General features: G+C 37.4%; 2 protein-coding genes across 3 annotated transcripts; one reads left to right on the top strand and one right to left on the bottom strand.

The window, feature by feature from the left end:
• The first annotated feature begins 2,680 nt into the window (after positions 1 to 2,680).
• Positions 2,681 to 6,319, top strand: LOC110912837. 2 transcript variants are annotated; one of them, XM_022157651.2, is made up of 4 exons: positions 2,681 to 2,837; positions 2,952 to 3,003; positions 4,202 to 5,191; positions 5,976 to 6,319. In XM_022157651.2, exons 3-4 carry the CDS (start codon positions 4,232 to 4,234, stop codon positions 6,069 to 6,071), a joined length of 1,056 nt encoding a protein of 351 aa, XP_022013343.1. In that variant the 5' UTR covers positions 2,681 to 2,837; positions 2,952 to 3,003; positions 4,202 to 4,231; the 3' UTR covers positions 6,072 to 6,319. The 2 variants fall into 2 exon arrangements, with proteins under 2 accessions (XP_022013343.1, XP_022013344.1); XM_022157652.2 differs by having other exon boundaries at positions 2,691 to 2,834; positions 2,950 to 3,003.
• Positions 6,272 to 10,126, bottom strand: LOC110912836 (polyadenylate-binding protein-interacting protein 4). The gene is made up of 11 exons (XM_022157650.2): positions 9,839 to 10,126; positions 9,238 to 9,359; positions 8,969 to 9,129; positions 8,572 to 8,686; positions 8,413 to 8,447; positions 8,255 to 8,336; positions 7,952 to 8,173; positions 7,264 to 7,362; positions 7,130 to 7,180; positions 6,984 to 7,056; positions 6,272 to 6,708 (listed from the first exon to the last, which is right to left on the bottom strand). The coding sequence occupies exons 1-11, from the start codon at positions 10,014 to 10,016 to the stop codon at positions 6,551 to 6,553; spliced, it is 1,296 nt and encodes a 431-aa protein (XP_022013342.1). The 5' UTR covers positions 10,017 to 10,126; the 3' UTR covers positions 6,272 to 6,550.
• Between the last annotated feature and the right edge of the window lie 5,542 nt (positions 10,127 to 15,668).

The raw sequence follows: 15,668 nt of genomic DNA, 5'->3' as shown, positions 1-15,668 counted from the left end.
CTTGAACTTGTAATGCCCCGAATGAGTACGAAAAGCCGTTTTTGCAACATCTTGAGCAGTCACTCTGATTTGGTAATACCTAGATCGTAAATCAAGTTTAGAAAATACCGTTGCGCCATACAATTCATCCAGTAACTCGTCGATATTCGGAATGGGGTACTTGTCGGCTACCATTATCTTGTTAAGGGCTCGATAATCGACACACATTCTCCATGTATTATCTTTCTTTTTACTAACAAGACCGGACTCGAAAAGGGGCTAGTACTTGATTGAATAAACCTGGCTGTCAAAAGTTGGTTGACTTGTTTCTCTATTTCGGTTTTTTGCGAATGGGGGTATCGGTAGGGTCGGATATTGGGTGGTGGTGCGTTGGGAATTAGGTGGATTGAGTGGGTTTGGGTTCTAACAGGTGGTAGGGTTTTGGGTTCATCAAAAACAGTGGAGTATTGGTTGATAATAGGTTGTAGTGGAGTTGGAATTTGAGGGTTGCTTACTGGTTCAATAGCCAAGTGTTGGAAACTAGATGATTTTTGGGGTCCCGTTTTGATACCTTTCAGCTTGTATCGTTTACCATCAATAGTAAAAATCATAAATAATTCTTTCCAATTTGCTTGAACTGTATTCAAGGTAGCTAGCCACTGAATGCCCAAAACTAAATCAGCCCCTCCAATTGAAAAAGGGTGAAAGTCTTGAATAATCTTCAAATCATTAACCTGTACAGAAAGACTTTTGCAAATCCGATCACATTGGATTACATCACCACTACCGATTTGAACCCCGAAAGGTGGTATTGGTTGGGTCTCAAGTTTCAGCTCTTTCACCAAACAATCTGAGATAAAATTATGGGTGGAACCCCCATCAATTAAAATTAAAACCTCTACAGAATTCAACATACCATGGACTTTCATCGTTGTTGGATGCGATTTCCCGAGGATAGCATGTAAACTGATCTCTGCTGTCTCCTCTTGTGTCTCATCAGAATTAGTTATTTTAGTTTCTTGCTGCTCCACTAAGTCCTCTTCGGCTTCTAACATTTTTAGTGTACCCACTATGTCCTGGACCATATTTCTCCCCACACCTGAAGCATTCACCCCTTAAATAACGATTTTGTTTTTCGGTGTCTGAAATTCTGAATGGAGTTTTTGGTTGGTTAGAGGGTTGAGAGTTGTAAGAGGTAATGGTTTTAGAATCAAGTGGTGGTGGTTTGGAATTTGGTGCCCCAATAGAACTCTTTCCGGGTCGATGTTGGTTTGATTTAGACTCAAATTCCAAAGCAAGACTCATAGCATTGTAAACAGTACGTGGTTTGTGTATTCTCACATCAGCCTTTAATTCTTCCTTCAACCTGTTGAGAAAAACCCCTAACAAACAGTGGTCTGGCCAGTTTGAAACCCGTGAAGATCGCCTGGCAAATTCTTGACGGTATTCCTGTACCGATGCAGTTTGTTTTATACTGCACAGGTATTCATCTGGATTTTGAAACTCGGCTGGACCGAAGTTTTTGGTGAAGGTTTGCACTAACTCTTCCCAGAAAGTCAAAGTATGATCATCCGAAAGCCAGGAATAGAGGTCTAAGGCATCTCCCTCTAGGTGCATAGATGATATTTCTACCTTCTCCTCATCTGGTATCTTATAATACCGAAAATATTTTTCCGCCTTTAATACCCACCCACATGGATCCCCTCCATTAAAAATAGGAAAATCGATTCTGTTGTAGGGTTTGTATCCGACTCGTCCCTTCCACGAGCTCTCCCCTTCATCAAAGATACTGCCTTTAGACCTGTCTCCTTTCAAGGCTGCAATGTCTTCCTTCATTGAATCAATGGACTCTAATTTTGCAGTAATGGCAGCCAGTTGAGCAGCAATTTGGTCTGGGTTTGAGCTGCTGCCATCAGAAGTGCTCCGGGTTTGAACCATCTTTTGTTTCCCGACAGTGGAACCAAATGATAAGATCTATAATCCAAACAGGAAACTTTATTTGAATTGAAGTAAACAGCCCGATTCGAGAGGGGCAATGTCTCCAAATACACAATACTTTGATAATGAAAAACAAGGATGAACCATTTGAAAATAAAAAGCCTGCTTTAATAGACCATGACACTTAGAAACTGCTCCATAAAGTAGGCATAGGAACAGCTTTTCAACCCTTCATTTTCTCGCTAATAATAGGCATAGTAACTGCTCCCCACTCTTCCAATTTACTGCCACCTGCCTGACCAAGTGGATCCAGCTTAAGCCCAAAAACATAATTTAGTTTTTCCATATGGGCAGCTGTGGCCCGTTTCCTTCTTCTCGTATAAACTTTAATTGGGACCTTATCAGACTAGTTAACATAAGACCATGGGGTGTGGGGGTCGTCCCCCACCCGGCGCCGCTCGTCCCCTCCGTCGCACACCGCCCCCTTCCCCCATCGCGTCGCAATCGTCCATTAATAGCCGTTTGGGACGAGGCATGTGATTGGCTGGATGTTTATTTAGTGGGCCGCCATAGAGAAAGAAAGAGATTTAATTGTTGTGGGCCACCATTTTCAGATTTGGGACTATCCTTCACACCCTTAGGTAGTCTCCAAGGGGATGGTCCTCCACCCATGGTGATGTGGCGCCTATGTAACGAGTAGTTCTCAAAGGGACTAAGCAAACCACACCTCATGGTCTAAGAGTAAATGAAATGAAGAGTTAAGGATTTGGGGGAGTTATGTATATTTATAACAAATGATATTTTTTAAGTTAATAAAACGCCGTAATTAGCTCCAACTACCTTCACAATCTCCTCACTCTCTAACACAGAAAATCTAGGGTTTCAAATCAAGTGTCAATTTCACCTTCAAAACCCTAAAGGTACGGATTTACATCCCTGGTTTCACGTATAATGTCTATCCAAACCACTGTTCATGCGCTTTAATTATATTATTATTATTATTCACTGTATGTATTTCTCAAATTGATGCACAGATGAACGATCTATAGAACGATGAAGGCTCGATAATCTGTAATTTTTTGTTCGGTGAGTGCAAATTTCATTTCTGTTCAGTGAGTATACCGCAACATGTGGTGTTTTGCATCTTACTCCATGTTTACTAGCTTTAATTATGGTTGACTTTGTTTATCTGCTCTCATTGCTTGTATACAATTATGTTTGTTTTAATCGATTGATGTTTGATGTGATTGAGTGTTGACATCCAGTTTGATAGTTATTTATTGGATCATTTCGTCAAATGAATGCCATGCCATTAATGATTTCATTCTAACAGATTTATAATTAAGTGGTGATGTTTAATTAATTACTATAGTACACTAGGTTATGAACTGCATACGATCGATTATACATAAACGGATCATCATAGAGAAGATCTATCTTAGTCCACTTATTGTAAGTTATTCGTAGTGTACATACAGCCTACATGCAGCTTAGTCTAGACATCTGGAACCTGATTATAGTACATGTGCATTTTTTTGCGCTAGTCATACGATCTACTTCAAGTTTAAGTAATTATGTTAAAGGTTGTAAATGATATGGCAGAATTACCTTACAATCTAAGCAGTCAATAGCGGTGCTATAGCGGTTAGCGGACCTCAGGGTGTGTAGCAGTCCAAATAGCGGTGGCCTATAGCGGTTCCGCTATTAGCGGCGCTAAATACTGCTATAGCGGTGCTATAGCGGTACTATAGCGGTGGCCTATAGCGGTTATAGCAGTAACGGTGTTTGATTGTGTTAATTCTTAAATTAAATACTTCAAAGTTACTATTAGTATTTGATTTGCAACAGGTTTTTGATAATATGATATTACTATGAATTTTGATATTACTATTAATATTTTTCAAAGATATATTTATATATATATAAAAATACATAAATTATGCATGGTATGAAAATTACCGCTATATCACCGCCATACCACTGCTATAAAACCTATATATCCTATAGCGGACCTTGACCGCTATTCGATTTTGGACCGCTTTAACTGCATAGCCTACATTCGTTGTTTAGGTTGACTTTCTAGTATGTGAACATTGGTTTTCTCACTCAGCAAGTAAAATCTTTTGTCTTTAACGTTTATGTTGACGATCGATTGCTAGATTTGATTTTTCAAATTTTTTTTATTAACGTTGCTTGGGGATGTTATTTATGGAAATTGGATCTTCAAATCTGAGGCTCTTTACTTGTATATTTATATGCACATACGGCTTCTGTATTTTAACAGTAAACTGCATATATTGTCATAACTGCTGAAATGGACCCGGTGAGCCAAGAAGTGACGCCCGATGCCACACTTACTGCTCCTGAAAAGCGAAAACGTGGCCGCCCACGAAAGGATCCGAGTGAAAGACGGGCCAAAAAAGACCGTTCGCAAGCTGCTCGTATGCCTCCTGGTTTTGTACAGCTGACCAACAATGCTCCTCGAGTTGACCCGATAAATGATCCAACTGAAGTTATGGTTGGGCAGACTGTAACTGGTGTTGTTGAGGCAACTTTTGATGCAGGTTACCTGCTTGCGGTTAGGATCGGTAACTCAAAGATCACACTAAGGGGTGCGGTTTTCAAACCAGGCCACACAGCACCTGTGACACCTGAAAATGATGTAGCACCTCATGTTGAAATGATCAAAAGAACTGAAATTCCATTCCCAACAGAACTCCAACCCAAGCGTAAGCGTAAACGAAGATCAAAAGAAAAAAATATGCAGCTTGTTACTTATGTCGGGAACGGGTCAGACCCAGTGGATACAAATGCACCCTCAAAAACCAACTACGGGCTAGCCCCCTCAGTCGGTGGGAGAGGGACCATGGTCCCTGTTATTCTTCAACCAGCTAACCTATCAAACGGTTTATCCCACAACCAACCTGCACCTCATTTGCGGGCTTCACAAGGCAAGCCTGTGCACTCAGTTCTGCCATTGGCGGTATACCCACCAAATGGGTCAACAAGTCAACCGCCAGAGTCTCAAACTAGCTCCCAGTTTACGGTTCCACCCTCAGTGTCTGGAAATGAAAATGCTGCTTTTAAAAACGCTGAAGGGGGTCAAGCGCTAAAATCAAATGATGTGCAGGATCCAGTTGTGAAAACAGAATCAGATGAGCCTCTTTTTGTTGAACCACTGCAAACCCGACACTTGGTTCATCATTTCCAGCCTCCACCAGGATTGGGAGGCGTGATGCATGTCGGGACTGGGAGAATGACCGAGCTTTTACAGGTAAAATGTTTGCTCCCAACTCAAAACTAGGCACTGTGTTCACAAGAAAAAGGCTTACACCTTGATACTAGAGGTGGCCCACCGGGCAAGGAGGGGGCATGTTTGTTAATGGGTTCGGCCAATGGATAATGTATTCATGGGCCTCCCCAGTATTTAAAAGTCTTCAATAATGCCACCCTAACATTACAACTACTTTAGAGGCCCACCCAGGTATCAATTTGGTTTGTTTACAGCAAAAAAATTGCCTGAAAATTGTTAAATTGACAAGATTCTTTTATATTTAAAGCATTTGCTATAGCTGGAGGTGTAGAATGACAAAAATGCCCCTAAACTATTTACTGTTGAAAGTAATTAACTTTAGATGTATTGTCAACATGTTAGTTCACAACTTTAAGTGTGACAAAAGCTTTAAATTTAGAAGAATTTGGTCGTCTGGTTTCCCAAAAATTTCTAGACAAAGTTGGGGGTAAACGAAATCAAATTGATACTTTGGTGGGCCTCGATACCTTATTTCAATAATAATTTAACTTTTGAACAAAATTATTTATGATATTCTATGCATTAAAGATGCCATTTGACCTCTGAGGGCCATTTCCATTTGAAGCTAATTTTTCTGTTCAATTAGGGATAAAACCTAACTTAAATCAACCCATTCATGTGCAACAAATACATTTTGTAATTAAGAGCTAGAAAAACTCGAGTGACAAGTACGACAGACGAATCCAATAATATGTCGGTGTATCGAAAATATTGATGCTGATGTAAGATATTGGTATTTGTGTAGGCTGTTCAACAAAACATTGGGGATGACCAGGTTCCTAGAAACAGCGGACATCCAAGCACAAGTTGCAACGAAACTGGTCAGCCAGGAAAGATGTAATAAACTCAAATAATCATAGCCCTCGAGGTTGCTGGGTGTGGGACCCAAACGTTGGATGTTGTTTTTATGTTACAGCACAATAGAACAGCAAGTGTTAGGTTGCATTCTGATTTCATAGAAATATCTACCTTGTTTATGCTCTAGAAAAGAAAGATCTGCTTGCTAACGTTGTTTTAACCTTAGTAAAAAGTGGAAATTTATGCATGTTTTAGGATGTTGGAAAATAAATAAACTGTTGAAACCATCAATTATTGATGTGCTATCTGTTCGTATTACACACAAAACGCAGCCAACCGAGACAAAAAGCAACTCGGAAACTATCAAAAATCAATATGTTGGACTCATCCTGTATTTGAATTACAAAAAAAAAAAAAAAAAAAAAAAAAAAAGAACGAAACAGAATGAAGGCTGGGAAGAAAATGAAACCCAGAAATCAATGAATATCTATCTATCTAAAACCAATAATATAGAAAGAAAAATCAAGAAAATTTTGATACTAAAAAGCCATTAGATCCGGGGATTGAGATGACAGGGTAAGGCAGTTGTGATATGGGAATGTGGCCTGGCAAAACATATGGTGGTGCCTGACCACCACCTACAAATGGTGATAGTTGCAACGCTTGACCCGCCGTGGTTCCTGTATCAATAATCAAAATAAGAAGATATTGATGTTAATAGGGAAGCCAAGTTCATTTACACCCCTATGCAACTGTTAGTTTTTTGCTATTTGAACTGGGTTGTAAAAAGCGCCCTTCTGACTCGGTGAGGTGCAATGCATACAAAAGTGGCGCAATGAGTACGGGGAAGGTTTTGTGCATCCATAGAGCTTTTTTTAGGTTGTATCATGTCTAAATTTTGGGCAAGTGATACTAGAAACCCATAAGATATATAAAATAATTTATATAAATATACCTTGGTGTTTAGGGACATGGAGTTGGTGTGGAGTTAAAACAGAGGAGAAGCTGTTCGTGCTTGGCACCATGTCCTTCATCAACAAACACATAATCAATCACTAACTTTTAATAAGATTAAACCAACTAATTGTAGCAACATCTTACTTGGGAAACCGGATGAACATAGACAACGGGCCCTAATCGTCCAACCATTACCTGTAACAATCAATGAAAAATTATCCGTCCCGTTTACAAAATCCAAAAGTAAATTTAGTACTTAAGAAGAACATATTTACTACATTCTGAGAGCTTGGTTGGACATAGGTAGGTGCTGTTTGGACAGGATGATATGACCCGTATCTGGCGGGTTGACTCCTGTTTGTCATATATCCAACAATCTACAAGCAAAAGTAAAACTTAAGTGCGCATTTAATACAGCTACAACTGGAAAAATGGGTGGGTCAGACAGATAATCATTTGGTATGGGTCTAACCGGGTCGGGTCAGGTTGGCATGTACGTACGTCCAAATGATATCTTTTATGGAAGAACGGTTGAGAAAGAAAAACCTATGAACTTTTGTTGTGCAAGTCCCTGGATTTTATTTACATGCTTCAATCCCTTGACTTTTAGAACGTATAGATCCAGTCCCTACACTTTATTACTAACATAAAGACCTCCCTAAACTTTATGAAAATGACTTTTCTTAGAAATTAAATAATGCAGAAATAACGTTCTAGGGATTTACATATGAATTCAGCCAAAGTCTATTTCTTTTTTCTTTACCCTTCTCTTATTAATAATCTAGTTTTTTTTAGTAAATTGATTTAGAATAATCGTCATTTAAAAAAAAGGTCTGACTTTCGATCCGTCTCCTTTTAATATAATATGACCTGTTTACATATATCACATAACACAAACACAAGTAAATTGATCGACATTGCCAGTTCTAAATACAACATGTGATTAGCAGTTTCATTTAAACTTACAGGAGGAGGATGGTGTACATCATTGCCTGCATATGGAACAAACTTAACAGGCACGGAACGGGGAGCAAATGGGCTGATTTCAACTTCGGGCTGTGGGCCACTAGGATGAGTGTCGGGATTGTATACAAGATTTGTACCCGTCACCATTGCTTGAGGGGTTGCTGATCTTTTATTAGGAAATGATGGAGAAAATATCTTTGCACCAGGGTTAAGTTTAAACTCCTGGAAAGAATAAAAAATAAAAAACCCAAGCAAGAAAAAAAACAATTCTCGTCTTCAATAATCACTATCCGCATTACACACCTTAGTGGTTGGATTAGAATTTGAGATTTTTGTAGTGACGGTTTCACTCGGAGCTGATGAGCTAGTGTGGTTGCCATACTTTCTACAATAACCAAAATTAATATCAAAGACAACAAAAATCATTACATTCAAAATAACAAAAGGAACTAGTGTGATACCTGTTATCATCTGGATCCTTCAAACAATTTTCCTTCTATATTCAACAAAAAAAATGAGAACACAATATCTGCTAGTTTTTCAATTTAGAATTCTTTTTATTTATATCACTTGATCAATTTCTTTAAAGAAAGAAAAGAAAAGAAAAGAAAAGATGTTACCTTTGTTGAATCTTTCGCATCTATATCTTTTACTTCAAGAGTATCGGTTGATCGAATGGTGTTTACAGGAGGTCTACATCCGTTAGCAAACCCGTTTTCAGTTCCAGATGAGCATCTGTATTGATTGATGCATGCCAATGATATAAATATTCAATAGCAAGAAAATAGAGAAACCAGAATTCTATGAGTAACTAGCGTTATGGGGGGTTTGGAATTGGTTAACTAATTATCCAAGTCACAATAATCGGATTTAAATGTTTGGATGAATATATTTGTTTCTGATTATTTAGGGTCAAATAAAAATACCTAAATCACCCCTTCTCTTAATCAGAACTTTTCAAACTCTCAAACAACTAAAATGTACATCCAAACACGGATAGCTTTACGAAATCCCTACCTTGTTTGATTAGTGTGTGGTTGACCAACATTTGACTTGCCAGTCATTGTTTTATTTGATTCTGTCAGTGAAATTCCATTAGAAGGAAAAGAGCATGCAACAGCCCCTGTTTCATCTCCAGTTCCATGACCAGCAAAACCATCTGCCGGAATTGTTACTTTCTGTAAAAAAATCCAAAATTTTTATATCATTTTTTGTTTATGTTAGACAGTGTTGTGTGTGTGACAAAAAATGATTAACAATAAATGGAGTGAGTGATAAACGGATACCTTTGCGACTACTTGAACAAGATCCTCTGATTGGATTATGAGTGTCCGGATGACCTCCTCATTGGCCACATTTGAATTACAACTCCCTTTCTTGGTCATCTTTGCTCGTTTCAACACAATAGCTACACGAACAAAAAATGAAAGGGGTTGTTTGGATGTGCATTTTGAAAACCATATACATACATACATACATACATATAAGGGGTGTTTCGATAAAATCACGAGGAGGCACGTTAACCAGAAGTCGTGTCTTGCAAATAAATAAACCTCCTCCTAGTAACCCTAACTTTGAGTGATTATTTACATGAGGTGCCAGCCACCTGAAGCACTTGGCACCTTTGAAAGTGATTATATATTCATTTTTGGCGTTTGGGTTGGCTTACTTTACCTTGTAACAAACAACACAAGCAGACCCAAACAAACAAACAAACAAACAGTAATAGCATCTTCATCTTATCTTATTATTATTAAATGAATGAATGAATATGGATGGTGTCTTAATTGGTTAAATCTATCTATATGACTCCAGAAATGCATTTGATAGATTGAGATCCCAAATTGACAATGAGATGATGAAAAAAAGAAGAGAAAAGAAACAGACCATAAGGGTGGTGGACAGAGGCAGTGTGAAAGATTCCAGAATAAACAGAGCCATCCTTGATGTGCACATCCACGGAGAGCCCAATGAGACACATGCTTGTAAGCAGCAGCACATCGTTTACAATAATACCCCCCGATGATGATGATGATCTGTCTTCTTCTCCATTTCTGCAACCCATCTGGAATATGAACAAGAAAGAAAAACCAAGGAGGAGGAGGAGGAGGAGATCTATTCTATTCTATTCTATTCTAGATGCTGAAATTCATGATATTCAGGAAGCAGGCAGGCAGGGCCGGTTATTGTACCAGGGTATTATTAATTAATTAATTAATAATAGGGAAGTTACAATTTAATTTTTTAGGTGGACAATTTAGAATGTTTAACTGGATCCATAAATGGATAATAAATCTTTCTACCGGAATTTTGGATTTTTGCTTTTAACAATTTCTTTTTTTCTTTATTAACTCATTCTTTGGATAGTAGATCATGGAAATCACTTGATTACAATTTAGGTGGCGTTTGGTTCGCAGGAATTCAATGATATTTAAGGGAATTAGAATTTGAATTTCATCTCTTAAGATGTTTGGTTCGCAGAATTTAATGGAATTGAAATCCCAGTTTCAATCTTCATGTTTTTGGTTGACAATGGAATTAGAATTGGAATTAGACATGAATTCCTTCAAATTCCTTTAATTAAAGGAATTCAAAATCCTTCCTTATATGTGAAGGAATTAAAATAAATTCATTGGAATCTTCAACCGTTTCAACCATACTGGTTCCGATCCGAACCGTTTCGACCCGTACCGTTTCTACCATACTGGTTCCGATCCAAACCATTTCGACCCGTATCGTTTCGAATCGAACCGCTTCGACCCGAACCGTTTGCGAACCATTTCAACCCGTACCGTTTCGACCCGAACTAGTGGTTGTGGGTGCCGGGGTGATGGATTCCAATTCGTTTGACAACCAAACACAACAAAAATGGAATTGAGATTCCAATTCTAACAATTTCCAATTCCAATTGAAATGTTTAAATTCCAAATCCAATTCCTTCAAATTCTAATTCCTATAAAAATTTCAATTCCAATTACAAATTATTCCGCGAACCAAACAACCCCTTTGTACATGTTATTACATTTTTTAGTCTTTAAGGTAACAATGTCGCTTGTTTGATACAAGTCTCCCATGTTTTAGTCCGGGGTCATGTATTTAGTAAGGGTATGAGGCTGACAATTAAAAACCAAAGATCTGGTACAAGTTCTTATGAGGTCTAACACCTTCAAGAATAATTTACTCTTTATCTTCTACCTCAACTAAATATTATTGTTTTGTTATATGTTCATTGTATGAAATAAGTGTTAGTTATAGGTTCAGCGAGTGGGTCAAATGCCCGCCGGTTTTCGCTTTCTCTTTCAAGAACATTTTGGGTATCCACAAAGGATGTAACGGGAATAAAAAAGGTAAAGAGATAATCTGGGGTCTAGTTATGGTTACGTGTTGGGCTATCTGGAAAGCGAGGAACGAAAACTTTTTTTGGATGGGAAGGAGGGAAACACGCGTGTGTCGATTTGACAGGTGTGTCCCCCCTCGTTGGGTTAAGGGACCACGGGTTTGTGGCGGGACATGCGATTACCAAGGCAGAGGCGGGCAAAGTAGCTAAACACGAAAAAGCTTGCATCGAGAATCAGCACGTGTTCGTCCCGTTCGCTTTCGATACATTTGGCGCTCTCGCCCCTGACGCGGTGCGGTTCCTTAAGCGGGTTCAACAGGTGGTAAGCAGTAACACCGCACATGTTAAGGGGCAGAATTTTGTGTTTAGCAGGGTAGGGTTTGCTATTCAGAAAGGGGTAGCGGCGCAGCTTGTTGCTCGTCTACCTACCATTAGTTTGTAATCGTATTGAGAAATGAATAGTATTATAATAAAGTCCATTACACGCAAAAAAAAAAAAAAAAAAAAAAAAAAAAAAAAAAAAACTTTTTTGATAACGGTAAAGGGAATAGTGAAGATATTTTTGGGGATGCGAGATCTTTAGGTTTTTTTGTTAAAAAACAGGTCCATTCATAAGAACATTGTTTGGAGGGAATGGTGTAATCATCCTTTGTATATGTTGTAGTTTTTGGTTGGGTGCGATTCTGTTTTTTCAGGCCGGCCTGTGTTAATAATATTCCAAAAAAAAAAAAAAAAAAAAAGATAAGTGTTAGTTATATGTTTTTGCTACCAACCTAGTGGAATTTTCTCTTACTGCATTAGGAAATTCTTACCTTTGTGTGGTGGATTGATATGGTGGGCTTCCTACTAGAGTGTCATCTCACCACACTTTACTTGAAATTTTCTCTAATATATGCTTTGTTTGTAATCAAGCGAGCCACTCAAAGTAAATATCTTCTCAAGCTTCACCACCGCCGTCCCGTTACATCCTTTACATCTTGGTTGATTTTGAAAATTGGAACCAAGTGTTCAACATTTATTATTTATTTATTTTTTTTAGGAATATAAAGTTAGTATATATATCATACTCATTAATAATCCTTGTAATTTTTCAAAACTTAGTACAAAACTTTGCTTGGATATAATTTTTTTTTTTTTGTCTAAAACCACTAAATTGTCAAAATCCGAAGAGTAAAATCGTAAAATCATGAAAACCGACCGATTTAGTTTGTCTTTTTCCAAAGTTGTAGTTAGCGGTTGGTCCAATTTTTTTGTCAAAAGCAGGCGAACTGGACGGCGGTGGTGAAGCTTGAGATTTCCGATCAGGGGCGGAAGTCACCGGACCCAAAAATTTCTATAAAACCGAGGGGTTGAAAACCTATATACCCAAAAATTTTTATACGAAAACTACATACTCTCCACTACTGAGTGAAAAGTTCAGGGAGGTCGCCCGCCCCCTTCGGCCCTATTTAAGCTTCGCCAATGTCGGACGGTGAACATACCTAGTGCTTGGTATATATGGTGTGTTTCTGTAAGGCTTCGCATTTTAATACTTTCCTCATTTAGAAAGTATGTTTGTATTTTGTAACATTTCCAAAATTTTTATTTATAAAATTTAAAATAAAGTATATAAAAACTTATGTTATTAAACGGGTAGATCATGGGTAAATTGACTGTTAGAAATATGAGGCATTTTGGCGAATGTAGGAACTGTTTAATAATTATAATAATAAAAATATATTACAATTAACCTTACTCCGTTTTTAATGAAACTTAGATCAAAATGTAGATAAAAATATTCTCGTTCTAGTGGCATATTCATCGTTTTATAAAACGTCATATTTTAGAAGTTATAAACAAAGCAGCTGAATTAATTATAATAAATAAAATAATAAAAATATCTAAATAACATTCATTTCAAAATGTGTAATTATCAACAATTAAATAGAATGCTCAGTTTCATATTTCCATTTGTACTTTTCTTTTTCTTTCTCTCTCTAGCCATATCTCTGTCTCCTTATTCATCCATTTGATTTAATAATTCATCCCTAATCCTACAAAGCTCTGCCTCGTTTTAAGGGTTTTAACCCCTGATCACTGATTCGATACCCTGCCCGATTGATCTTGAACCCAGCAACGCATATCAAGGCGATGCCTGACTAAGTACGTTGGGCTTTTGTCTCGGGATGTATTGATAAAGTTAAATTGGGTTATTATACTTAACACGAGTGCATTATATATTTTATTAAATAGCTCAGGAGTTATACCCAATATTATACTAGGAGGCTTTTAGTTGAACCCTAAAGTTACAAAGTGAGTCATTCTCTTTTTCTACCAAAACGTGTTACAAAATCTCAAATGTTTTCAATTATACTTACAGTGATTGAGTCTTTGTATTCTACAATTACTACCGGTATGTGGGGTTTTGTATACACTACTAATCAAACGTTACTATTGGATAAAGAGTTAGCCAATAATAATATGACCACGGTCATTATAACTGCCAACGTGACAAATACTGAATGAGTAATTAGGTAGATATGAATATTGTAATCGCTCTCAATATTGTAAAGTTATAAAAGCTTATTTTTGTAAACTGGAATATACTCGCCAGTATTTCTTGCTGATAAAATATTTTTAAAATGCTTTTCAGGTAATTTACTGTAAAGATAATAGAAGCCAGCTATGGAGCACTGAAGGCTTAAATAAAGTGGCTATAAATACCTGAAAAAAAAAGAAATTTATATTTTATTAATTTGGGTTTATCCCTATAAAATATTTGAATGAAATACGGGTTTTAACCCATTTGTTTAATATTAAAAGTTGATGTTTATATACTCTGAAATTATTTCCTAACTACGATCCTGATGAAAAATTTTTCTGAGGCGTATTTATTAAACACCGGTACCACTTGATTGGTTCACAGCTCCCGCTCCCAGGGTGGGGTCGAGGGTTGTGACATATTTCTATTTTTGAAACTTGTAATTGTATCGTATTCGTATTTCTTTTCCAAACATTGTAATCCGAGTCTTTGATCATAATAAAACTATATTATATCATACTTATACAAGTTATATACTTACGATATTCGTTGCAAACTTGAATGCACGCTCATACGCGAAACTCATACTTAGAATGCTTAAAACACCAATTTTGTATGCAATATACTTATACTTTACACTTGCATGCTTAAAATGCTTAAAACCAGATAAATACGCAAAACCAACCAAACATAACCCTCTCATGCGAATGGAACTCCTTCACACGGATGGCCCATTCGTGCGAAGAGAACATCCAACCGTTTGAACTGACCTCAGTCGCATGATGTCACACCCCGATATTTCCAACATAACCTGGTGGGCCTGGTGGGGAGTATCGTGAGGTAGTTGATATCATCATAGACAATTAAACACAGATATAGCACAACGGAAGGCTGAGAATGAAATTACTATTACAGACCGAATGTTCAAAGTTCAAAATAATAATTATACAGACTGTGGTATTAAAGGATCCATGGGCGGATCTAATAAATGTACAAAATGATGTTTAACAGCCTTTTGGGCATCCTAAGGATTTGCAAGATCCTCTACTGATACCAAGCAGCTCCCGGCCTATTGCGTTTAGTATCTGTCACTTAGTCTTCTGAAAATACGCCAGTTTACACTGGTAAATACAATTAATTGACACATTTGAAAATATTTCAAAAATTGATTTAGGTGCACAAGGCACGAAATATCTTTTATAACTTTGGACAATTAAGAATTTTAATCTTGTACACAGTTTTACATGTTTGTCAATACATATAGGGCCCAATATAAAAATCGAGACATGATTAACCAACACACCACTTTATAAACCCACAAAGGAGTTATTCCCAACCTTGTGGGCATAATATATTTTTAGCATTTGCATCTGTCAGGTGTATGCCTACACCCTGTGCTTAAGTCGTGGCCATTAGTAACTTAAATAAGCCGAGGATATCCAGGACACGGTCGCGTTAACTCCCAATGTTTAAGTCATCAAACAAAACAGGATAAAACGGGTTATGCAAATTTGATAGCCACAATCCGGCTAAGTGATCCCATACCCGACCAAGCGGTAATAATTTACCGTATCCCAAGCCCGTATAAGGGAAAATAAGTTAAAAGTATTTACCTGGGTTATAACTTGATTTAAATGCAAGAATTAACAACTCAGTCGTATAATTCACTTAGACACGTGTAGATAGCTTTTACCGGGAGGCTCTAGTCTGGAATAATAGTAATCTTAACCAATTAGAAGGCTAACATGTCCTATTCAAGTCATAGACTTAGACCGGCTAGCTTAAAGAATGAAATACGGTACGATACGCTAGATTAAGCGATGACCGGATTAGAATGTAATTTAGACCCAACAAGTATA

The sequence above is a fragment of the Helianthus annuus genome, chromosome 15 (assembly GCF_002127325.2).
Source record: "Helianthus annuus cultivar XRQ/B chromosome 15, HanXRQr2.0-SUNRISE, whole genome shotgun sequence".
NCBI classification, from domain to species: domain Eukaryota; kingdom Viridiplantae; phylum Streptophyta; class Magnoliopsida; order Asterales; family Asteraceae; genus Helianthus; species Helianthus annuus.
The sequence above is the reverse complement of the archived record's forward strand: the minus strand, read 5'-3'. Positions and strand labels throughout refer to the sequence as shown.